We start from the raw sequence: 26253 nt of genomic DNA, 5'->3' as shown, positions 1-26253 counted from the left end.
GGTGCTCACATCTCAAAGTAAATCACAACAACAACAAAATGCTACAATTGTATTCTTTGCTGCAGCTGTCATTTTTTTGTTAGCATATTTTTGTTGCCCACAGTCTCCTCTTGCTTTCAATGTGGCATGTTTTACGCAGTTTTTGATCTGAAACAAGCCAGTCATGATTCAACGTGGCTACATGGGACGCATTGAAGGGTTAACCCTTCAAATTAGGAGATCTTTGTGTGGTGCTATGACATAATTGGGCCTTGACGCCATTATGTTCTGCCAGTGTCTGGGATGTTTCATGAAATTGCATTTGTTTTTCATAAATTGCATTTTTTTTTTCAATCCAATTATCCCGTTGGTTCATTACAATGGCCAAAGAGACCTGAACTAATCCCTGGTCATGTCATATTCTTCGCCTTTTTTTTTTCCTGTCCTGTCGCAACCGTCTACTCTCCAAATAGCCTTTTCTGAATCTATGCAGTCTCCGCGACCCGTGCCAAATTAAAATAACAAAACTAATGCATGCATGGGGACTCCCTTGATGACAAGGCCTCAATCCAGAGGGCATGAGAGGTCAGTAAACATGTTGACGACCACAACACAATCTCAGTTTTATGCCTTTTGGTATTTTAACGATGTTGGCTCATAACACAAAATGAGGGAATTTTCTTTATAAAAATATTGTTTGTTCCCTCAAGAAGCTGAATTGTAAGACCAATTGCATTAAAGATGTGCTGGCCCTAAACAATAAAATACAACCTATGTCTTTAAACACACACACACACACGCGCGCACACGCACACACACACACACACACTTGAACCCATGCAGATGAATGCACGTTGCATACAGTACGTCCATATAATGGCTCATATCTTTCCATTCTCCTTCCTTCTCTCTTTCCTTCAATTCAATTCTAATGGGTTTTCATTGGCTTGGCGATTCATCTGAGTGCAGCAGCTCTGTTCAATTACATAAAGAAGCCCTTTGGGCTTTCGTCACACAATCAGCACATTCTCAAACCGGTGGCCAGCACGCGCGCACACGCATGCACGCACACACACGCACGCACGCACACACACACACACACACACACACACACACACACACACACACAGCTACGCATTGAACGCATAAACATAAAGAGTCCAATTTTGTCCTTCACAACAGTCGCACAGAAACAAAACAACATTTGGAGGCTCGGTCCACACTGCACTCTGCAGATGAGTCCGCTAGCTCTGAGTTTGTGTGTATATGTGTATATATATTTTTTTAATTTAGACTCCAGTGTGTGTTTGTGTGTGTGTGTGTGTGTGTGTGTGTACGCTCACTGGAAGCTTCATTAGGTACACGGGCAAAAACTAATGAGGTCAAATACAGAAGCTCTCTCTGAAATTCAGCCTTCTACATTAATTTAACAATATGTTTATGATCACAGTTGCAGTTTGCAGTGGTGTAGAACTGTGCTGCATCATGGAAGTGTTTATAATGGTTTGGTTACCTTATTTAGCTGAATAAAAAGCAGTGCAATTATTTCTATTTTCATCATCACTGATGGGAAGGCACATAATCAGTGCTGCACACGACTGGCCTGACTCAGCTGGGCTAGGGAAACTGTGAAAAAACACACCACATTGCACACACCATTCAAAACGAGACACGCTAACAAAAACAACAACAATGGAGGAGAACGAGTGTCTGTATTTACTTTCCGGTATGGAGACACACTTGATTGAGGAGGAGACTTAATGCACCGTTGCAGAAAAGTGGAGACGGTGGAATATAATACTGCAGCACTCAGAGCTAAGGCACATCAATAGGGTAAGCTAATGTTAGCATGTGTGTTTAGTTTGGTCTTCTTGTATATTTGAACGAGAAAAGAATATCGGTCTATTTATGTATTTAATTATTTATTTATATATGTAGGTCTGTATTTAATTATGTAATTCGCTGGCAAATTTCTTCAATTTCATATTTTTTCTCAAATCGATTCAGTTCAGCATGGTTTTAGGTATGTCGGTTTTCCACAAACCATTCCGCATTGAACGCATCAGTCGACACAAGACATGGTAACGAACAAACACCATGTAGGAGAACATGGGTCTCCTGTATGTACTATGTGGTATGTAAGAGTAAGAAGATACTTAGGGTTCCCTTGCAGCAAAGTGGAGATTGTTGAAAATACTAATATGATATGTTAGCATGTGCGGTTTAGATTGGTTATTTCCAGCGGCCAGGTATTGGTTCAGCGTGGCTCGCTCCGTGTCAGTCAGTTGTAAAACGAGAGATAAACTGTGATATATGCAATATAGCGAGGCCATATGCAATATAGAGGGGCCGTATGATTGTTCCATGACCCCCCTTGTAACTCAAAACACTCTCAAATCATCTTTCTTCATTGAAATTAATGGAAATGCCATTATATACCCTTCCAGCCTTCACCCAAAACAACAACAAAAATTACTGCAGTGTATTTTAATGCGAAAAAATATCACTCCATAACATTGTACTGCATAAAATCATACAATAATGAGATAATTAAATAGTATTAAAGTGTTAAAAACCTTTTTTTGTCACACTGCATCAATTGAATAGCCATTGTACTGCTCTTTCTGGTGTGCCTGCATTGGCCACTTGGGGGCAGTATAAGACAGATGGATATACTGTTTATCGAGCCATCTTAACTCATTCAGCTCATCATTACGGCACTAATTTTAGTAATTTTTAATGGCAGATAAATAATATATAAGTGTGAGCACTGTTACATTGTCTGCACGTTTGTGTTCAATCCATTGCTAAAACGGTTATAGAACTGCGAAATAATTGCTATTTAGTGTTAGCTTTAAGCTACCGGACTGAAAGGCGAAGCTATGTGGTTGTTTTAAATAAGGTGTAATTTTCTTTGTTTTTATGTTTAGTTTGACAGTAAACTTAAACTGGGAGTGGCAATGAATGGCTTGAAGCCTCATTGTTGAAGACATATTCAATATCTGCCAAACTGCTGTTTGTTGTGAAGGGACTTGATTTCACTGCCACCAAACAACGCTCTTATTTCTCTTATTTATAAGTTTGCATTCACAAATCAAAGTAAAAAAAATCATCCGAACGACATCTCGTATTTCGAAAAACGTCAAGTAAGTAAATACATACAATGCGTGATAAATGTACGTATTGTAGTGTCTGTGTAATGGTATTTGCCTTAAGGAGGCGGGGCCTGGTCGGGGGGGGGGGCATGTGCCGTTAGCGTGAATGATTGGATGCCAACAGCAGCTTTTGCGTGAGTGTTTATGTGCTTTACTGTCCTCCCTGCATTCAATAAACAGCTGAAAAGTGAATCGATGACAGTGGCTCTCCTTTGCCACATGCGAGGGCATTACAGTAGGTATACTGTAAAAACTCATAAAAACGATCGTTTAATGAACCGTGATATAGCAGGGAAACACTGTATATCAATTATCTCGTGATTGTGTGTTACACCTTGCTTCCCACCCCTACTGGAGACCAAAAGTAAAAATCGCCCCCAAAGCATCTCTTCCATCCAACTTCTCCTCTCTAAGCTCCCATTTGGCACCGCTCACCTTTTCTTCTCCTTTTGCAAGATTTAATCCCCCATCCTCCCTTCATAAGGTGACAGCGCCGGAGGCTGACGCCCATAAATTGGCCGGCGCTTTTCGCCTACAGTTTAGCGCTCGCTGCGGACGGCCACTATTTCACTTTCACTGTCGTTCTCTCTAAGTTTGAAATAAAAAATGAGTACAGAGGGAGATGAGAACGAACACCTGCAGGCCCACCTTGCAGCTGCAAGGAAACGTCTCTTTTTCCCCTTCTTCAAGTAGCTGGTGAAGAACCTTCCCTTGAATGCTCCTCCACCCTTCACGCTCCCCACCCCCTCCGGTGCAAACCCACCCTCCTCCTCCAGCACCCCCCAGGGTTCCCTCTGGGGATTCAACACAAATGACACGTTAACCTATGTTTGACCTCGGCCGTCCTTTTCCCTGCCTCACTTTTTATTCCATCGTATCCCCCACGCTTTCTCTTAGAGAGCTTGCAGCCAGTGCTAAAGGGATTGAACTGCAGGTGAACCGAGAACAGGAGGGCAGACTGCCGGCGAGGTGATAAACGCTTGAAAGGCCGTGGGAGGAGACACGGGAGGAAGGGGAAGTGGACGGAAGGTGAAAATGAGGTGAGAAGATGAGACGGGATGGAGACAGAGAGGTTGGTGTGACGTTTAAAGTGAGAATGTATCATCCTTACAACCCTAATGCTTTTTAGGAAGGTGTGAAGAGGTCTTTCTGTAACACTCGCTTACCAGAGGCCTTTTTTATTTTGAATAAAATGGAGGAACACCAGCCACATACCAGGGAAACTACAATATTAGTTACTTTTCAGATAAAAGGGGACATATTTTGGAAAGATGACTTTGTAATTATATGTATACAAATAGTTGAGTCTCTAGAGGGACTGCCCATCAAGTGTGAAATTACGCAATCAAGAAAATCTTCTGTTATCGGGCCATTTCTGAAAATATGTCTGTGAGGGAGTCATTCTGCACATCCAACCCCACTGTTATGAAACAGTGGCCCTAATTTACATACTGTATTACCGTCCCGTAACCCAACTCATAGGCTGCTGTATACAGTGATACTGTACCTAGAATTACGAGTTACCCGACTTACGGGTTTTTCAAGATATGAGCGGTTGTGCGCCCGATTTTTATTTTTTGAGTTGCGAGCAAAACGTAGAGTTACGAGCACTAGCTATGGTGGCAGTGAACTTTACAACAAGCAGCAGTTTGGCAGCTAATGAACACTTCCTCAAAAGAAGAGTCCAAGTGCTTGCTTAAACCTGTTTTTTGCCACTCCAAGTTGAAGTGTGCTGTCAAACTAAACATATAACAAAGAGATTTGAGTTGTTTATTTACCGGTAACAAAAAATGCTGGCTTAATGCTGATAAACAATGAAAAAAGCCCTTGACAGGCTAACAAAACTAGCATCAATGTTGCAGTAATAATAAATATAAAAAACTTATGTCTGAAGACAAGTGATATCAACACATGCAGACAGCACATACATCAATAGAAAAAACAACTAATGTTATTATTGCTCTGTAACAGTCTTCTCAAATCTGAGTAGTATTTACCGTATGCATTATATAGCCGTTGAATTCAATTAATTTTTTTTCCCTTGTTTTCTTTATCCATCCATTTTCTGTACCACTTATCCTCACTAGGGTCGCAAGCATGCTGGAGCCTATCCCAGCTATCTTCGGGGCGAGAGGCGGGGTACACCCTGAAATGGTCGCCAGGCAATTGCAGGGCACATAAAAACAAACAACCATTCGCACTCACATTCACACCTACGGGCAACTTAGAGTCTCCAATTCATGCAGGTTTTTGGAATGTGGGAGGAAACCGGAGTGCCCGGAGAAAACCCACGCAGGCACGGGGAGAACATGCAAACTCCACACAGGCGGGGCCGGGGATTGAACCCCGGTCCTCAGAACTGTGAGGCTGACGCTCTAACCAGTCGTGCCCAGTCGTGCCCCTCTTATCTTTCTTTTTAATAATTATATTACTCTATGGTTTTTATAATGTATGTATGGTAATGAAAGCCATATTTTGCATTTGCATGACAAAAAACCTCCCCCCAAAACAGAGCCATTTCAACCAGAGCATTACAAGTGGCTGTTAGGTCTACAGTCTTTATTTTCTTTCTCTGCACTGCACCTCTCCTGGCTGATTTTTGTTTTTGTTATTTTTGTTAATCCACTTTATTATTATTACTCTGTATTATCCAAAAATAAATTTTTAGAAAACAGAAAAAAAAGCCCTATATGCAGTCTTCACTGTCAGCTCGCAGCTATTTTTCTCTGCACTTTGGCTGATTCCTTGTTTATGCCCCCATAAATGATGAGCAGTGGCTCCTAGTTGCGTGTAAATCTCACCCTTTAATTTACAGCCGTTGGACTCCGTGGGCTATAGCTATCTTATTTCACACTTTTATGACTTTCCGAACACAGAGGAGTCCTCTCGGGCTGTCTCGACCAGTCAGAAAAGGACCCAAGGGATTTGGGCAAAGAGCCGTAACGTCGCATGGCATCCAATAGGAGAACCCTTCATTCAGTGCACCTTGTTAACACCTTCCGTGTGTTTTACCCCCTTACCCCCTCCCTTGAGACCAGCAGGCTTCTTGTCTTTTTTTTAAAAAATTTTTTACGGCAGATGGTCTCAGTCTTTACAAGTGAAGAATAAAACTGCTCATCTCGAACCCATTTGATTCCTGCTTCCACGCCCTCTGCCAAGGACAAGAAACGGCGAAGACTCACAAGCCAGACGTTGTAAAATGAACACCTCCCCCAGGACCACCTAAAAGGAGCTTTTAGAATGTGGAGGGCTACCGCGGCCAAAAATGATGCTCTCCCCACCTTACATGGATTCAATTTCCCTCTGATCATCATGCATAAAAAAACTGTGCTGGTTATCATTTCTAACTCTCACACAACTACAACAGTATCAAATCAGTAGAATTACACACCATTAAATGACTTCTACAATAGAAAGCTGTTTGAGAATATATTCGATATCCTTGATATCCAAGGTCTATGTACTAGTACGCTATAACACAAGTGCACGAGTGGAACAACTAAGGCACACTTATAGAACAACTGGGTATTCCGAGTAATGCTTTTTCCACTCCTGCCTTCCACCACTGTATGATATTTCTGCGCATTAGTAGGACAACTACATGTTACTAGGCAAGGCAAATTGATTTATATAGCGCATTTCATAAACAAGGTAAATCAATGTTTTTTTAAAACAAAGACAAAAAACATTTAAGAAAAACAAACTACAGAAAAGTAAAATACAGCTTCAAAGCAATTTACATTTTTTCCAGCACCCTAAAACTTGGTTCATTTTTTTTAATAAGAAAAATTGCAGTCAACAGTATTGTAGGCTACTGTATACAACACACATTAAAAAAAGAAAAATTCTCCACATAGCCACATGGAAAATGCTAGCACAAAACACAACTGTACCTAATGTATTGTACTTCCATGTTGTTGTTCTCTGGGGTCTACTGACAGTTGGCAAACCAGTTTAATGGCAGATTTCGGCCACAAACCGATATGCTCCTTCCACTGCAAGGAAACCAATGTGAAGTGATGGTGGCTGGATGTTGTGAAGTGTTATCTAGCAGTGGAGGTCTGAAGTAGGGTTGAGCATTGTTTGAATTTGAGTGATTCCGGTCCAGATTCCTTATTTCGATTCCGGTCCCAAAAGATTCTTGATTCCGATTCTTTTAGGGGGGTGAGTCAAAAAAGTTTGCATGGTTTAAATAAAAGTTGTCCAAATAAAGAACAGCCATTTTCCTAGCAACCTGCAGCATAGAATAACATGAAGATTTGACTGGGGGTTCTTTATAACCAGTGTCAATATCAAACCTATGAACTAAAAGGCAATGTGTTTGGAACTAACCCATTTAACTTAATATTCATTAATTAATGTTTCAGCTAAAAGTTAAATATGGCATTGTTAAAATAGTTATTTGGGACTGTTTTATCATGTCAGATGGTTTGTATTTGCAAGTTTTAACTTGACTTCCGGCATCAGAACTCAGCATTTTGGCACAAAAAGTACCTTCACACGATTATTATTTTTTTTTAATGAATGGAACCAAATGCTATAAAACGTTGATTCCTTTCCCAACCCACCGATGAGGCACAAGGTTAGTGTTGTGATGTAAAAATGTAGACTCAAGCCTCAACTGGATATAAAAATTTGAGAGTTCGCTCAACACAAATGAACTTTTGTTCATTTTTTTGTTCTTGAATATTTAAGAAAAATTTGAAAAGGGGGTGCAACTGTCTAAACTGTTTTTGTTCTTTGGTGATATTGACCCAAATTATTGCCAAGTTCCTCAAGGCTCTGTTCCATAACCCCTGCTGTTCCAACTTTAATGACAAAAATACATTAGCAAATGAATTAATTCAACTTTAAACTGAAAATACTGTAACTGGTTTGTCAGCTCAGGCAGGGCTTAGAACAGCTTGATTTTATCAACAAATATTATAATTGGCACAAATATGGTGATTTGTGGCACAAATTACATTCATACAGTTCCTTAAAGGTCCCATATTTTGGCTATTTAGACGTCCATAGAGTGACTCTCTAACATGGACTTAGTATAAAAGTGTCAATTTCACTTAAAAAAAACACCTTGGTTTTGTCATACGAGTGACCAGAAAAGGCCCCTCTGACAGCTACTTCTTTTTGACACAGTTTTATATCCGCTTTGTCCATATTTGGCTAAGACTGTCCCCTTTCCTCTGATTGGTTGCCTCCATGTAGAAGACCCACTCGTGAGAGCACACGTTTGTTATGTTGACAGCGCTGGCTCGGGACCGGACAGGTAGGTGGAGATCTTCGGTTGTGACGTAGATAAACGAGATATTCGAATGACCTGATCTCAGGCCTCAAGGCAGAAAAACATCTGGAACTCAGGAATGCATGGACGATTTGAATTCATATTTCACGTTTACTGAGGCACCGTAGTTGGTTTGGTAAAATACGGGACCTTTAACACTCTGTTTTCTAACGCCTTCTGTTTTAACTGAAACAACTGAAATACATAAACAACTGAAGAACATATCTAGAGTGAAGGCTTGTATGTGCTAAGCAGACCAGGAGAAGCTCATCCATGCATTTATCCCAAGTAGACTACTACTATTGTAATGGTCTTCTGACTGGACTCCCCCAACACAGCTGCAGCTCATTCAGAATGCTGCAGCTCGGGTTCTGACCAGAACAAAGAGGTCCGAACATATTACTCCAATTCTAAAGTCTCCACACTGGGTTCCAGTCAGCTTTGGAATAGATTTTAAAGGTCTGCTACTGGTCTAAAAATCAATAAATGGTTTAGGTCCTGAATACATGAAAGAAATGCTAATGGAATGTAAACCCATTAGGGCTCTGAGATCGACAGACTCAGGTCAAATAGGCAAACATGGGGAAGCAGCATTTAGCTGTTATGCTGCACACAAATGGAATACGTTGGCGACAGAAGTGACGTCAGCCCCAAGTGTGAATGTTTTGAAGTCCAGGTTAAAGACTCTATTTTTTCTCATGCTTTTTAGAGCCTTTCCACTTTTAAATGATATTTCTTGCACTGCACGCTGTTTTAATTGTATTTTTATTTGTTTTAATATATGTGATGAATTGATTTGCTTCATTAATAATGTGGACTGATGCTATTTAGCACCACAGGCTACTGAAATTCACATTCAATTACCCAGTTTTTATATATATATATTTTTTCATATTGTTATTATTATTATTCTTATTATTTTTGCACATTACCCATTCTGACATGCGGGGAAAACAAGAATGACTTTTGAGTCTTGCTTGGCTTGCTTGCAACAGCTGAATTTGATATATTTGAATCTTTGATATAAGGTATAAAAACAACGTGCCCACTGGCTGAGTACGTCACCTCCAAAGTAGAGCAAAGCAGATGGGTGACGGCTGGAAAACTGGAGGAGCTGGGGCTTATGTCATCTATTTGACTATACAGCTGGAATTTGGGAGTAAAATTAATGAACTGTAAGGAGCTCCAACATGGAGACGACAAATGATGAAATGGAGGAAGACGAAAAAAGAGAGTAAAGCTTAAAAAAAAAACGGAGAGGCGGTGATGCACATTAAAGCTCAACATGTCTAACCTTCTTGGGCGAAGGGAGGGTGGTTGGCGTAAAAGTGGGTTGAGGCGGCACCTTTCTTCTTGTCGCTGTTGCGCCCCCCCCAACAGTAAAAAGCCACAAAATCATGTGTGTCAAACTGGGGGAATCTGCTGTTTTCGCTCAAAAAAATCCAAAACAGCTTACTTGTTTCCACTTTATCCCCCCCCCCCCACAGGTAACCGCATTAAAAGCCACAAGACGCCCACCGCCTTCTCTCCCTTTTCCTGAAGAACAAGAAAATGACAGGCAATGTTGCACGCGTCAACATCATCCCCTTTGAGCGCCCCCGCCATGCCATCTATTCAGGTCAGCCCTCATGAAGAATTTAGTTAGCGGTGAATCTTTGAAAACTTTGGATATCTTAGCAGCCTAAATATGCTTTCCCTTTCCCTGTGAGCCCCTCTCCAACAGATGTTTTGGTGTTGTCATCATGTTAAATGTAACAGACTTGCTAATGCATACCCATTTTTTTTTGCACTTTTTGTTGTCTCTTGATTTTTGTGTGTTGCCTTTTCCACGTATGAAAAGAAACAACTGAGTCACAAAAGAAGGCCAAAACAATAATAGTTTGTATAGTAGAGGAAGTCTAGCAGGAGGTTCCCGCTTTGGAACAAATTGAGAAAAGCAAATAAAACCGAAAGACAGCACCAGGATTTTAATACATCTGTTGTTCTGCGTCGAGAGTAGAAACAATGTGACCAATGCCAGCAAGACGGGATCAATACAAACATCAGCAAAACACACTGATGAGAAAAAGCAAAAGACAGGACACACATTGTACAGATGGGATAGCAATTACAGCGATGAGATTGAACATGTAAACAAAGAGAGAACGGCTGGCTCACCGTAGACCAGCAGAGTGTAGTGATCGGCAGCTCGCCCGTAGTTGTTCTGCGCCTGACACAAGTACGTGCCGTTGTGCGACTGGCTCAGGCGGGAAATCTGGAAGGTGGGCCCGGAGATTTCGGCCCGTTCAGGTAAGGTGTCGTTGATCTTGGACCACTGGATGGCCCTGGGCCTGCAGAGAAGAAGAGATTAGAAGTCAACCCCTCAAAAAAAAAAACATTAAAAGAAATTAGTTTACTTTAGGTTGGAAAGCACTTGTTTGGCAGCCCAGTGAAATAGTGGTGAGCATGTATGCGTCACAATCAGACCAGTGATATGGCTTCAAATCTCAGTTGGAACTGTGAAATTTGTGTATTTTCCCAGTGCTTGCATGTTCTTTTTACTGGGCACTCCGGCTTGCTGTCACATTCCAAAAACATACATGTTACTCTAAATGACTCCATAGGCGTGAATGTGAGCGCATATGGTGGTTTGTCTATATTAGAGGCTGACATGGATGTTGACTCCCAGTCAATCCTGCTCCATTTTTCTTCCTCGGTATAAAATATGCAGTCCATGTCTGCCTTAGTCACTGTAATAAATACATTGACTTACCGGAATGATCAAGAAACAAAACACAAGCTTATTAACAAAAAACGTATTTCTTAGTTTAGCAATGTTTAGCTCGTTGCTGAGGGGAAATGTTAAAATATCGATTTGATTCAAAATAAAATAAAATATAACTGCATCACGGCGCCACGGTGGACAACTGGTTAGCACATCTTCCTCACAGTTGAGGACCCGGGTTCAAATTCGGCTGCGCCTGTGTGGAGTTTGCATGTTCTCCCCGTGTCTCCGTGGGTTTTCTCCGGGTGCTCCGGTTTCCTCCCACATCCCAAAAGCATGCATGCTAGGTTGACTGAAGACTAAATTGTCTGTAGGTGTGAATGTGAGTGTAAATGGTTGTTTGTTTATATGTCCTGCGATTGGCTGGCGACCTGTACAGCGTGTACCCCAACTCTCACTCAAAGTCAGCCGGGATAGCCTGCGACTCACCCACCACCCTAATGACAACAAGCGCAATAGAAAATGGACAGATGGATTCCACAAACAGACATTAAAGAGTTAATTGCTTAGCCCATTTGAACTCAATTGCTAACCAAAAAGGCAGCACCTAAACTGTTTCTCAGATGAATTAACCACCCTGAGTTCCCTGTGCAGTACTGAAGATGATTACTGTATATGTGATGTGATGATCAGAACAAGTTGGCTTGGCTCTGTGTAAAAGGCACAGGAGGATGAAGTCTTCCGTTACGGCTCAGATGCGCCAATTTTGCGGGACACACACACACACACACACACACACGCACACACACACAAATAGATCCAAACACACAAACGTGCGCACACAGGAGGTGTGAGGATTACAGTGGCACCCTGCTGAACAAAGCTGTGCCTGGCTGTGTGTCATGGCTTGTGGTTGCATGCACAGATTCCAGCCACGACTCATCCAAAGCTCCAATCCCTCACAAAGTTTAATTAAACTTTTCCGATTGGGTTATGAACACACACACACACACACGAAAAAAAACCTTTTAGTTCATGACACACAGTCAAGCAACATAGTCTCGGTCAGGTCACCAAAAGAAAACTGTCGCACCTTTGCTGGCACTGTAACACGCACATACACAACCACACACATATATATGAACTATAACTAAAAAGAAGCCAGTCAAGCAAAATGACATCACTGCCCTTTTCTAATTCCTCTACCACTAATTGGTCTTTAACGCTTGACAGGGATTGAACAGGGTGTCACTGTAGACTGTAACGTGTGTGTGTGAGTGTGTGTGTGTGCGTATGTGTGTGTGCGCGCGTGTGACAAGGGTCCACACGGACCTGCTGGGCCATCACATACTCACAGCGAGTGTCCCCGACCAAGTGTTACAAAGCTTTAGCAGAGGCTTTAGTCAATACGCCTCTCACAGGCAGTCCCCCCACTGTAAGATTTCCAAATGGTGGTGCACCCTGGGAGGTGTGCGAGCATCCTCTCTGCAAATTTAAAGTGTCACGGGGGGCAGTGCTTGTAGAATAATTACACAATTACAGACCAAAACTGGCTATAAACAGGGAAATTGACAGGAAGGACAAGGACGTTTTTCATATGGTGTGCGGTATCTCTGTCGGGATGTTTAAAGGTATCTTGGCTATTTAGACCTCCATAGAGTGACTAACATGGACATATATATACTGAAAATACTTCTAAAAGTGTCAATTTCACTTAAAAAAAACACCTTGGTTTTGTAATACGAGTGCCCAGAAAAGGCCCCTCTGACAGCTACTTCTGTTTGACCCAGTTTTGTATCCACTTTGTCCGTATTTGGCCAAGACTGCCCCCTTTCCTCTGATTGGTTGCGTCTGTGTAGAAGACCCACTTGTGAGAGCACATGTGTTTGTTATGTTGACAGCGCTGGTTCGGGAGCGGAGAGGTAGGTGGAGATCTTCGCTAGTGACGTAGATAAGATCGACAAATTCAAATGACCTGATTTCAGGCCTCTCGGCAGAAATATGTCTGGGACTTTGGAATGCATGGACGAGTTTAATTCATATTTCAGATGTTTATTGAGGCGCCATAGAGGCAATATTACATCCCAAATCCTAGAAAAAGTTGGTTTGGCAAAATACGAGACTCGGTACGAGTGTCACAGAAAAGAGGGATTCCTAAACGTTGGTGCAGTCTAGGGTGTGTGCAAGAATCTTCTAAGGCCGGGGGCCAGATCCCTCCCTGCACATCATATTTTTGTGGCCCACCAATGGAAACCAAGAGTGTCTACTTTATGTTTCTTGCTAAATTTATATGTTCTATTCATTTAGGCAGAAACTCTGTGAAAATAGAAATTTCTTCTTTACGTTTTACAAGGGATAGACAAGTACCGATACCAGGTATCGGTATCAGGCCGATACTGGCCTATTTCAAGGTATGGGGTACTCGTTAAGGCTGCCAATACCAGCCACCGACACTTAAGGCAGAAAATTCTGACATTGATTAAGTCCTTCTCACCAGTAGTTGGCGCTACACTGCACCGGTTTGACACATTGGCAAATCATCATGTGTGTCAGAGAGAATCCCAATTAGAGTTCACAATTATCTATATCATTGTCTTAATTGAAATGTTCTGTAGCTTTAGTATTAGTGCTATCTGTATTTGGTATCGGTGTCGGTGAGTACTCAAGAGTGATTACTTGTACAAGTATCACTCTTAAAAAAAGGGCTATCAAACAACCCTACTTTTTACAGATATACAAGCATCACCAAAAACCTTGGCATTATTTGTATTCATATTTGGTTGTCCCTATTTTTCATGACATTTCAAACTGAAGTTGTTGTTAAAATATATATATTGTGTAATAGCAATGACATGCTGGGACAATTGTGTCTACTTAATATGATGAGGTTATCATAACGGAAAACTACTGTCGTGGAAATAAACACGGCACACAATGGCAGTGGGAGTGAGGAATCAACTTGTTTACTCAACACTCACATATTCACAGGTAGTGCCTTATCTCATGTACAAGGGCGGCAATCACCATTGAGGCAGTTATTGTAATACAGAAACACATCTTGTAACGGTCGAACCAATGTGGTTCATCTTGACCTTGTGTAACTGAGCCGAAGTAAAGAATTTGTTATTTCTCCAATATAATTCCCCCCTTTTGGGGGTCACTTTACCCCCAAACCAAACAAAGAAATTCCAATACGAGAAGACTGGATGGTGGATGTGGCGCATGTTGAAAATGGGTTTGGCACCCGTGCTCTGAGCGGTGCGCAAGATGTGTAAGTGTCATTCTTACCGGTATAATAATAACATATTTACAACCAATCATAGCTGAAAAAGGGACATTTACATGTTGGATGAGGAATCTGCTTTCAAGTGGGCTTTGTCAGCTCTGTCTGGATTTTGATTTTTAAATTCCAAATCGTTCATCATTTGCGGTCCACTATATTGCACATTTTAATGAGATTTTTATTTTGGATTTGGTTTTTACAATCTACTTACTTACTCTGATGCCCTTGCATGTGGGAAAGGAGAGCCACAGTCGGCAATGCATTTGTCAGCCGTTTATTGAACGCAGATATAACAGCAAAACACTCTTGCAGGAGCTGCTGTTGGCCACAGCTCACGCCCAGTCATTACACACAGAGTCGCCGACGTCGCACACCACCACACCAGGTCCCGCCTCTTAAAGGCACATGCATGTACACAGACACTAGAATCCTTACAGTATTCTATACATTTTATGTTGCAATGTGTCTATTTGAGGGTTAACTGTTATTCACATTGGGATAATAACAACCCTTTACAGACCAACCTGGCTAAAAATGAGGAAATTGACAAGTGAAAGGAGGAATCTATTTTCAAGTGGGTTGCGCCAGAACTTAGAGGAGGATGCATGGATGAAAAAGTTTGGGAAAGGCTACTCTAGAGTTATCAAACACACACATGCATTGGCTCCCCCGAGCTTTGCGGAGGCACAGGAGTGGACCACGAGCCCACAGACAGAGGGGCCATCCACTGGGGAGACTTTGGGGAGGCTTTAAGAGCTTTTAGTAACCAATACCTCTTTCCAACACAGCGGGATATGAGCTTTGTTTGGAAGCGACAGTTTTTGTTTGATCTCATCTCAGACAAAGCACGTCCATATTACATCTTTGTTTACTTACTTTTGTTATTGAAAAGAGCTTAAGAGGCTCTTTTGCTGAAGGTAATAAAATGTTTTGATCCAGCTATCACGCATGAAATGTCAGTAATGTCATTTAATTCGGCAGCACTGGAAATAAATGAGTACACCAGTATTTAAAGCTAACGTGATATTTGAGATATATCGCACATATGGGGCGGCGTGTGATGATTTAATTACGTCGTTTATCACATAACAGCCTTGGACGTGTTGAACGTAAGTCAAGTAACACCGAATGTAATTCGTGAGCAGTTACAATGCATGAAATATGAAGGTGCTTTTATAGTATTCTCACAATGAATTAATCTTTACATTATAGAAGGTTGAAAGGATAATTGAAGAAGTTAAAGGTCGGCAACTATTTACTCATGCCATTTTACAGTATTTTTTGAACATGTTTCTAATACATACATAGATTATACATTTATCATTCAATCAATTCTCTACACCATTTGATCAGGGTTGTGGGGAGCCTATTGTAACCATGGTAACCATTAGCGGGTTAATTAAGTAATTTCAGTATTAAAAATGGCCCAAAATATAACATACACTCAACAAAAATGTGTATATCAAAACTAAAATAATCAAGCAACTAAAAAAAAGAGCTTAACTAATTCATTTGAAGTTCTGCTCCATTTAGGATCCAACAGGTACACGGCCAATTTAATACGTCACTGTTGAGGAGCTAAAAGACTTCCACAAAGGAAACATCAATGGACCCTCGGTTTTACCTCGTTCGTGGAACCTCCTCCATGCTCCATCCTTGCACCTCAATGTATATTTAAGAGAATTGGAATGCTCCTCAATATGGCGGTAAGAGATCAACGTCCGGGTATCAGTCGAAACATCGGGGAGCGAGGAGAATGGAGTTGCAATTAAGAGAAATGGGATCCACCCTATATGTGCCTTGCTATTGGCTGGCAACCAGTCCAGCTCACCTGCAACCATAGTGAGGATAAGCGGTACAGAAAATGAATGGATAGATGGATATGTTTTTGAAATATTCATAGAATTAATTCATAATTCGTGGGAGCATCATTAAATTTTGATTTGGCCCTCAAATACAAGTTTCACTATCCGTTGGTTTGTAATAATATCATTGCCATGGTGACTCCAACTATCTACACCTGCAATTTCCTAAATTTTACCTGCAGCCTACACTTTTAATCTTGTGCGCCCACTAGAGGACGTTTGGCTAACTTCATTTCTCCGGAGACAAACTGAATCGCACAGTTAACTGATCAGATACTTACTATACTTATTCAAGACATGTACTAATGAAAACATACCGATTGATTTGAATTAAATGACCACTGTTGAAATAAATCTGTCATCCACCACATACAGTATGTGCGAGGAGCTTGCGTGTCTGTTTGCCCGCATGTGCACCGATCAGATCCACCAAAATCGTGTTAGGTCATACCTAACATGCCTAAAAGTTAGATGTGGTCCCAGTAGACGTAAGTTCAGACCAACTTTCTGACACCAAAATCTCACTCTACCAAGCGCACCTCCAAGGGCACACTGTCGCTGCTCTGACACTGGCCAGCTCGGCGCAAACGGCTTTGCCAAATGAGCAAACACATAGGGAGCCTAGCGGTATCACAAAAATCAAGATGCGCCACCATCTGTGCTCCGGCTCATGTTGCACAGTCTACAACTATAGAGCCCTTACAGAGCCCCCCCCCACACACACACACATTTCAGGCATGTAGTCTATTAGAGTGGAGAAATGAAAATAAGGTATTCATAGGTATCCTAGTATTTTAGTTATGCAGCAGATGACATTGAGTGCTTGCAAAGCCTACAAATACATTTACAACCCCAATTCCAATGAAGTTGGGACGTTGTGTTCAACATAAATAAAAACAGAATACAATGATTTGCAAATCATGTTCAACCTATATTTAATTGAATACACTACAAAGACATTTAATGTTCAAACTGATCAACTTTATTGTTTTTAGCAAATAATCATTCAAGACAAGATATTTAATGTTCAAACTGATCAACTTTATTGTTTTTAGCAAATAATCATTAACGTAGAATTGTATAGTGTATTCACTTAAATATAGGTGGAACATGATTTCCAAATCATTGTATTCTGTTTTTATTTATGTTTAACACAACGTCCCAACTTCATTTGAATTGTGTTGTATTTCACTCAGGCTTATTACTATGATTTCTTGTTTACTGGTTGATTCTCAAATGGAGGCATAATGTAATGTTTTCATTCAGCTTGAAAAATCTCAGGTTCTTCATGATGAATTTTCATTTAACATTGTAAAAGAGGTACACTACAATATATACCCTTTCATAAACTCTTAATGTATTATTGTGTAGGAGAATTTAAAGCAGGAGGTTGCTCCACTCGCTCATAAATGGCACCTTGGGCAGTGAGTTTGCACGGTACATGCAGTATGATAGTTCACGAGGAGGACTTACAGAGGGTTGGCAACGACGGAGCAAGACAGGCTCAGCGAGTCACCCTCTCGCAAGATGCCAGCGGGAGGGATGATCCTTACGGTCGGTGCAACTGTGAGCAAAGAGTGAGAGAGAGGAAAAAAAATCATATTAGTCAGAACCAGGTAAACAAAATGTGTCTTGGCAACGGATTGACAAGCAACATGCAGAGACATTGGTATGATCAACAAACATGATTTAGCATAGAGCAAATCAACTGTTCGTAAAATACTGAAAATAGTCACAACACATCATTACCTCCACTGACACAGAACTGCAGGAAACAATTCTGCCTTTACAAAGACGATAATGCCCAGTTGTGATTTAACTATAGGTTGATTGTTGTGGTTGTAATTTGCATTGGTGTCGAACTGCACTGCATTGTACTGTGTCTAACAAATGCCTATGTAACATGTTCTTCAAAAAGATGTGTGTCCCTCTAATACAGTGCTTCCCAAACATGAGAGAAAACTCACGGCACACCACCAAACAAAAATGTCTCAAAAAAAAAATATATATATATATATATATATATATATATATATATTATATACTGAAATAATTATGATTTCATCTCAATTTACTGACAAATTTACTTCCTCAGTGCGAAATATGGGCTTGTTTAGTTTAACCCTAATGCCAAGCTATTCTTGTGTTGCATGAATGGCAACAGGTGGATAAACAAAGTAACTGTACCTTCTGCCATCTTGTGGAAGAGCATTTAATTTTTATGTCGCTGGCATTGATAGATGAACAAAGACACATTATCTGTACGAAATGAATATGAATTTTAATTGTTTTAGACCAACTAAGGGAATTTTTTTAAATTTCAAGACAATGGTTCGGAATCACTGCTCTAATACACGTTGCTAGTTAATATCGTTCTTCACCCAGAAAAAAAACTGGTAAGGTAATACTAAACTTAAAGCTTGGGGGGGCGGGTCTGTATTATTCCAAAAGTGCATATGAATGAGGGCCTCCCCACTAATAGTTCCCTCCCACCATCTAGCGTTGAGTGGCATTTCTGGAAGGCGTATTATTATGATTTCTTGTTTACTGGTTGATTCTGAAATGGAGGCATACTGTAATGTTTTCATTCTGCTTGAAAAGTCTCAGGTTCATTGCGATGGATTTTCATTTAACATTGTAAAAGAGGTACACTACAATATATACCCTTTCATAAACTCATAATGTATTATTGTGTAGGAGTATTTAAAGCAGGAGGTTGCTCCAATCGCTCATAAATGGCACCTTGGGCAGTGAGTTTGCACGGTACATGCAATACGATAGTTCATGAAACAATAAGGTAATAGTAAACTTAAAGCTTCGGGGGAGGGGTCTGTATTATTCCAAAAGTGCATATGAATGAGGGCCTCCCCACTAATAGTTCCCTCCCACCATCTAGCGTTGAGTGGCATTTCTGGAAAATGGCAATGTTGCACACACTTATCCCAAGAGATTTTCTAAGTTTCTTTGTTTTTCTGGTTTAAAAAAAAAAAGGTTTCTTATTGATCGTACAAAATAATCATAAGTCACAATGTAAATGTTCACCAATTGTGTCTCCTGAAATAAATGTCAGGCAACACAGATGAAAATTGGTGAATTGCATTAGAGGGACTCAAAGAGCATATCATGGATATGAATATACGCTTAAATTGACCTTTAGCATTTGTGAACACAGACATATAATTTGTCTTGATATAATGAGAGTGAGTGGCAAGGCGGACGACTGGTTAGCACAGCTGCCTCACAGTTTGGGGACCTGGGTCCAAATCCGGTCTCACCTGTGTGGAGTTTTCATGTTCTCCCTGTGCCTGCGTGGGTTTTCTCCGGGTAATCCGATTTCCTCCCACATCCCAAAAACATGCATGGTAGGTTAATTGAAGATGCTAAATTGCCCGTAGGTGTGAATGTGAGTGTGAATGATTGTTTGTTTATATGTGCCCTGCGATTGGCTAGCGACTGGTTCAGGATGAACCTCGCCTCTCGCCCAAAGATAGCTGGGTAGGCTCCGGCATGCCCGCGACCCTAGTGAGGATAAGCGAGACGGAAAAAAATGAATAATGAGAGTGTCAGATTATTCAAGGCCAATTATTGACTGTTTCAGAGTTTCAACTACAGAGGAAATGGGGTATAACTGCTCACAACAACCGCAGGACCGGGCGCCTCGACTGGGCCTTAGGCTCCCTGCTTGACAACATTTGTACGTATTGGCTTTTAATGAGAGCGGCTTCAGCACCGAATATCAGTCAGCTCAAATACTTCACAGCTAATAAACAGGCTCCATTGTAACAATGAAAAACGAGGCTTCTACTCGTGACACAAATTACTGCAGGCGCTAAACCGCTACAACGAGCGGCACTGTCGTAGCAATACAAATGGAATAATCTATGTTTTTAAATCATTCATGATAATGACTGTTTTTGAGGATGGATAAAGGTGGGTGCATGTAAAGGCTAAATGCGAACAAAACAGGACACGGTGTCATTCATTTAAATTGTAAATATTTTCAGAACCAATTATTCTACCGATTATCCCACTGATCATTCGTGTAATAAAAAAACTAATAAAGTAATAAAAATAGATTTTGCATTATTAAACAATTGCAACACTATGCAATAATAAAAGTCAGTGTGAGATGGAGGTTATTAGTTTTGTCGCCATTTTCACCTTGTACTTACTGGCCAGGTGAGTGACGTGTGCATCAGCGAATGAGAGTGTGCTTGGCTGTTGGTTCAGGTAAGCAGCCAGTTGTTAACTGTCTAACCGTTAGCTAGTGTGCGTATTGAGTTACCGGGCATCAATTGTGGGCTAAAGAAGCTGTGTAAATGAGCTCATTATGTGTTTCTTTTGTTCAATAAAGTGGTTGAAAGTGCGCCATCGGTTACTTTGTGTGAGTGATCACAGAGATGCTGTTGTGTAAGACAATTCTGCTTTGCTGTAGACACAGTTGATCTTTTCTTCAGGTGTGAAATATCCCAAACTTTGGACATTTTCAGTTTTTTTTATGTACTGTTTTTCTTCCTGGCACACTCCCATTTCATTAACTTATTTCTACACAGAGTGGGACATGCGTTCGGGGCAACATTTGTCCGTGTGGAAAAATTATCCCAAGAATCCCTTGCAGTCATTTTGCGTCAACATTTTTTTGTACAGAAATTAGCATCTATATTTTTTGGAGTTGCCCTTGAAAGGAATGAGGAAGAAAGGCATAAAAAAATGACAATAAGATACATTGTAAGGGAAGAAAGGAATGGCAAAAGGAGATTAGAAAGGAATCAATGATGGACGACAGTAGTGTGGTTAGCATGTCTGCCTCACAGTTCTAGGTTCTCGGTTTAAATGAAAAAAAGTGTGTTTTAATAAGTTTAAGTGTGTTTAAGTTTAAAGATTAAATGTGTGTGGGGGTGACTATAATTTGTTTTTCTTTTGATATGGTCCCTTTACATGCAGTAATATTCTTACAATATCAAGAGCATATACAAGTTGATCCTCGATCCCCATCCCTGATAAATATAAACCAATCGGTGTTAGCATAACAACAGCCCTGATACTCACAGAACACATCCAGGCGGTAGTGTCGGATCCTCTTCTGGTTGCCCAGCGCCGGGTGGAGCGCCTCGCAACTCAACGCCGCCCCATTGTCCTTCCTCTCGACGGGGATGCGGATGGTGCTCGATACGCTGATGGTCTTGCCATTGTCCTGCTGGGAGACCACACCTACAGGAATAGAGGTAGAAAAAGGAGACCGGATGATGAAGGGTAAAAGAAGAAGCACAAGTAGTAGTGAGTGATGAATGAGTTTTTGAAGGCAAGCAGCGGGTCACAGCAGCGGAGCCGTTGAGTGCTTGTGGACAGAACAGACAGAGAAAGATGAAGAAGGAACAGAGGTTTATATTTTGAAGCAATTATAAATGCCAGTTTGCAGATGATAAATCAACAGAACACAAATATGCGAGAGAATTAGGAGAATAAAAGGTGACACATAAATGATGGGGTGGTTGGGCCAGAATTGAAACCACTGGAAAATTCTAGGTGCATAGTGTACAATTATTTTTTTTAATTTGTAACGTAACAATTTGTAACAAAAAATTTTTTTTTTACCTTTGACAAATATATAATATATATAATATAAATATAAGTCAAATATAGTCATCAAAATCAATAGGCCCTGATATTGAGAAATAGATGGGTTGAGAAATTGGTTGAAGTTAGCGATTGGTAGTTAGGTAACAGAGAACATCTATGAATTTTCATCTTTGACTGACTAAAATGTATCATTAAAAATCAACAGGATTCTTGCTCTGATACAAAGCAATAATATTTTGAAGTTTCAAGATTAGTTGGAGTTAGTCTTGGTTAGTCATGGTTAGTTAGGTGACAAGGAACATCTGCCAATTTGACTGTTGAATTCTGCTAACCAAAATCCATCCATCCATTTTCCGTATCACATCATCATATCACATAGGGTCGCGGGCGTGCTGGAGCCTATCCCAGCTGACTCTGGGCGAACTGGTCGCCAGCCAATCGCAGGGCACATATAAACAAACAACCATTTGCACTCACATTCACACCTACGGGCAATTTTGAGTCTTCAATCAACCTACCACACATGTTTTTGGGATCTGCGAGGAAACCGGAGTACCCGTAGAAAACCCACGCAGGCACGGGAAGAACATGCAAACTCCACACAGGCGAGGGCGGATTTGAACGCCGGTCCTCAGAACTGTGAGGCAGACGTGCAAACCAGTCACCCACCATGCCGCCTCTCACCAAAACACAATATTCAGAATCAATACTAAGCAGTATTTTTTTTTTACGTTTGTAATTCTTTTAAGTTAGGGAGTGGTAGTAGGATGACAAGGACTTGACAGGTGCTAGATAATTTTTATCTCTAAAGTCAATGTAACAACGCAACCTAACACAACGTAACTCAATCTAATGCAATATAATGCAAAGACACAAAGCAATGAAACATAATGCGAAAAGCAACGTAACGTAAAACAACATGCGTAACATAATACAGTGTAATGCAATACGACATAACGAAATACAACACAACATGCACATAAGACAACATAAGACAACACAATACAACGTAACACAATACAAAGTGACACAATACAACATAACATGATAAAATGTAACGTCATATCATGTAACCCCCATATAATGTAACCTCATACAACGTAACGCCAGATAGCATAATGAAATATGATGTAATGGAATAAAAAGCAATGCAAAAGAAATCATAATGCAAAACAAAACAATGTAATGCAACACAGTGTAACATCATAACCTTACACAGCATGATACAAAGAAACATAACAAATAAATGTAACACAAGGTAACTTATACCAACATAAAAAAAAAATATATATTTTTTTAACATAAAACGTAATGTAACACAGCGCAGCATAACATAACGTAGGGCAACGCAATGTAGCGTAACACAACGTAACACAAACTCACATAACACAATGTAAAGCATCGTAAAATATATACTACACTCAATAGGAATCTTGCTGATTTCAATGATTGCTGAGCTAATTTTATCCCAATTTACACTTTAGCTATCCATCAGAGCATTTGTGGTGCCATCGCTGTACCTGGAATCTCTCGGCCATTGCGCATCCAGCGCAGTGTGGCGGCGGGCTTGCTTCGCGGCGACACGCAGCTGAGCTCCACGTCGCCGCCCTCCACGGCCTCCTGCTTCACCTCCACTACGGGCGTCTCCGGGGGTACCAGGACGGCCAGCGTGGCCACCTGGTGGTGCGTGGCATCCGTGTAGAGCTGGCAGAAGTACCCGCCCTCGTCCAAGACGCTGACGTTGGTCAGCGTGATGCGCACAAGCCGCGGCGTGAAAAGCACCATCTGAAAGCGGTCGTCCTTCAGGGCTGGAGGTGGGGAAGGAGGACATAATCATTATTCATTTTATTGTCAACACTATTATCAGTATTATTATTATTATTGGATTTTATTTGATTAAAAATATATGTTATGTTATATATCTTTATATTACTACGACTATTACTAATAATAACAATATTGCTGTAGCTATTATTATTACAAATAAAAAGCAATATTAGTCAAATCAAATTGTTAAATTGATTACACAGTTTTAAAACTAACAGTTTGTTATAATATATTTTCTATATCATGACTGTATGAATATGTTCTTAAATAATAGCCTCAGGATACTAAAAAAGCTAACTGGTTAACCATTATTTATTCCTGGAAAAGGGTTAGAGCTATTTTTCGGGTTATAGTCTTATATTTATAGTTTTACACTTACTATATATATATATATATATATATATATATATATATATATATATATATACTTATACTTTTTAGACCAATAAAAAAATTATATATACACATATTTTACTATTAATCAGTACTGTACTTTTCTAATTCCTCCCTCTAAAAAAGGTAATGTGTATTTCTTGTTTTGTGCACAAATTAAGCTGATACAAGGGTAATTAATTATTATCCTTGGAGAAATCACACGACAAAAGATTTTGATGACCAGAAAGGTGGAGCCATTTTTGATCCAGCGTGAAGACTAAATTCCTTGCACCTTTCTCCATATCCTCACCGAAATTATTCCTTTACCTCTCAACAAAGTTTTGTATTGATGTGAAAAGTTGGGCCAGAAGTTTGTAAAGTCAGCCCATTTATGATAACTAACTGCACAAACCATTTTCACTCATCCATTAGCATCTCCCTTTGATATTGTTCGTCTAGAATCAATGTTTTTTTTTGTGAAGGATTGGCCAATTTTCTGGGAGAGAAAAAACACCTTTCAGAGAGTTAGAAACAGGTTAAATTCTGCCATTGAACGCAGCACAATAGCTGACGTGCGAAAGATGAGGCAGCAACAAAAGAAGATTAGAGACGGCGAATATGCAACAATTTTCTTTTTGTTAGCCGAGCTCATGAGAAAGGCTGGTAACAACAAAGGCTACCAACAATGCAGCACTGGCTCGATGTTTATAGATTCATGTAAATACCTTGGGGAGTAACTCGATATTGACACCTCTATTTTGCCGCTGTCCCTTTGTTTCGGCTTTGTCGCCCAGGGGGACAGCGTCTCCTGATGCACCGCCAGCAGGCCTCACGGGCTCATTCATCACAACACCATGATGTAGATATTGTTTTTTCTGGATGCGGGAGAGGCTAGCGGAGGAAGCCAGAGCAAGTAAAATAAACTGATAACGCTGAGTAATGTGGCAGGCAAGGTGGAGGAAAGTAATACAGAAATGGAGCAAAAAGAGGAGGCCCAATTTACAACAAGCAATACAGTTCGGTATACAGTTTTTTTAATTTGAAAAGTCAATGTAAGATAACGTGCAGCATAATAATCTAATGTGCATTCATCTAACTAATCTGACTATGGGACTGTGATTATGAATCATCCAATTTGCTTCTATTCTGCGGAGTAGCAGTGTATCATTTATAAGTGGTATTAGTAACGTAACGTAATGTAATGTAACAACACAAGTCAACGTAAAGTAATTGGTAAGGCAATGTAAGTTAACGCAAGATAACAACATAATGTATTGGAATTTAACATAATGCAATATAAGGTAATGCAATGTAATATGACATACGATTGCGTAAAATAACGTAGCAGAAATGTAGCGTAACGCAACATTTATGATATGACACTGCATTGTTGCAACTTTCCACATTTGTTGGCTTATTTCGAATCGTTCTCCTAAGGCGCAAGGTGACATCTGATTTTCACAAGTGGCAAAGGTAATCCAACGTAGTGTAATGCAGCAGATATAACATTTTTGACAGAGTAACATTTTGTGATTTTGAGTCTGTTATTATGCAAAAAAAATATTATTATTAAAAAATATTATTATTATGCGTTGTCATTGATAACTGGCTAATGTAACACAATGTACATAACACCGCAACGTAGTAACAACATATATAAGGTGACATGCTATAAAACAGCATAAAACAATGCTCATGATATGATACTGCATTACTGCTACTTTCTGGGATATTATACCACTTCTTGTATTCAGGTGTCAACCGTACTACGATATGGGTGAAGCTACAAACACTACTGTTTTTTGTTGTTGTTGTTGATTGTTTAACTTCAATTTTCACTTACACAATGGTAATTTAATAGGAAGAACATGAAAAAAATGTGCTCTCCCATAAAAGCCATAGCCACATGCCAAGAAGGAAGAAACCAAATGCAGGACATCACAATTAATGTAGCGGATACAGCTATCGGCATGCTGCCTACAGACCTCACAGTGTAGTCAGATTAGGGGTTAACATTTTAAATACCACGGTGGACTTAACTCGATGGCAGTTGTTAGAGAACAGCCCCTGTTTCTAAACTAAATGGCAACTAAATGTCACACTCCCTCCCGAGTCCAAGTTCGTCTTTATGGTCCGACCTCATTTGCATGCTGTGTAGCGTCCATTTGGTCAGCCCCACCACTCTGTGGCAGCTATTTGCCCCT

The 26253-nt window shown here is 40.3% G+C and overlaps 1 protein-coding gene across 5 annotated transcripts in view; it reads right to left on the bottom strand.

Annotated features, from left to right (window-relative positions):
• The window catches only part of cadm4 (cell adhesion molecule 4), a 261414-nt gene that overhangs the window by 23473 nt on the left and 211688 nt on the right, over window positions 1–26253 (bottom strand). For all 5 annotated transcript variants that reach the window (XM_061776282.1, XM_061776281.1, XM_061776284.1 and 2 more), the window contains 4 exons: window positions 23368–23655; window positions 21317–21478; window positions 17741–17831; window positions 10573–10745 (listed from right to left, as the gene is read on the bottom strand). In XM_061776282.1, the coding sequence (XP_061632266.1) occupies window positions 10573–10745; window positions 17741–17831; window positions 21317–21478; window positions 23368–23655 (714 nt within the window). The remainder of the gene's footprint in view (window positions 1–10572; window positions 10746–17740; window positions 17832–21316; window positions 21479–23367; window positions 23656–26253) is intronic.

This window comes from Phyllopteryx taeniolatus, chromosome 6 (genome assembly GCF_024500385.1).
Source record: "Phyllopteryx taeniolatus isolate TA_2022b chromosome 6, UOR_Ptae_1.2, whole genome shotgun sequence".
Classification (NCBI taxonomy): domain Eukaryota; kingdom Metazoa; phylum Chordata; class Actinopteri; order Syngnathiformes; family Syngnathidae; genus Phyllopteryx; species Phyllopteryx taeniolatus.
Note: the sequence above shows the minus strand (reverse complement) of the source record. Positions and strands in the feature narration are given on the sequence as shown.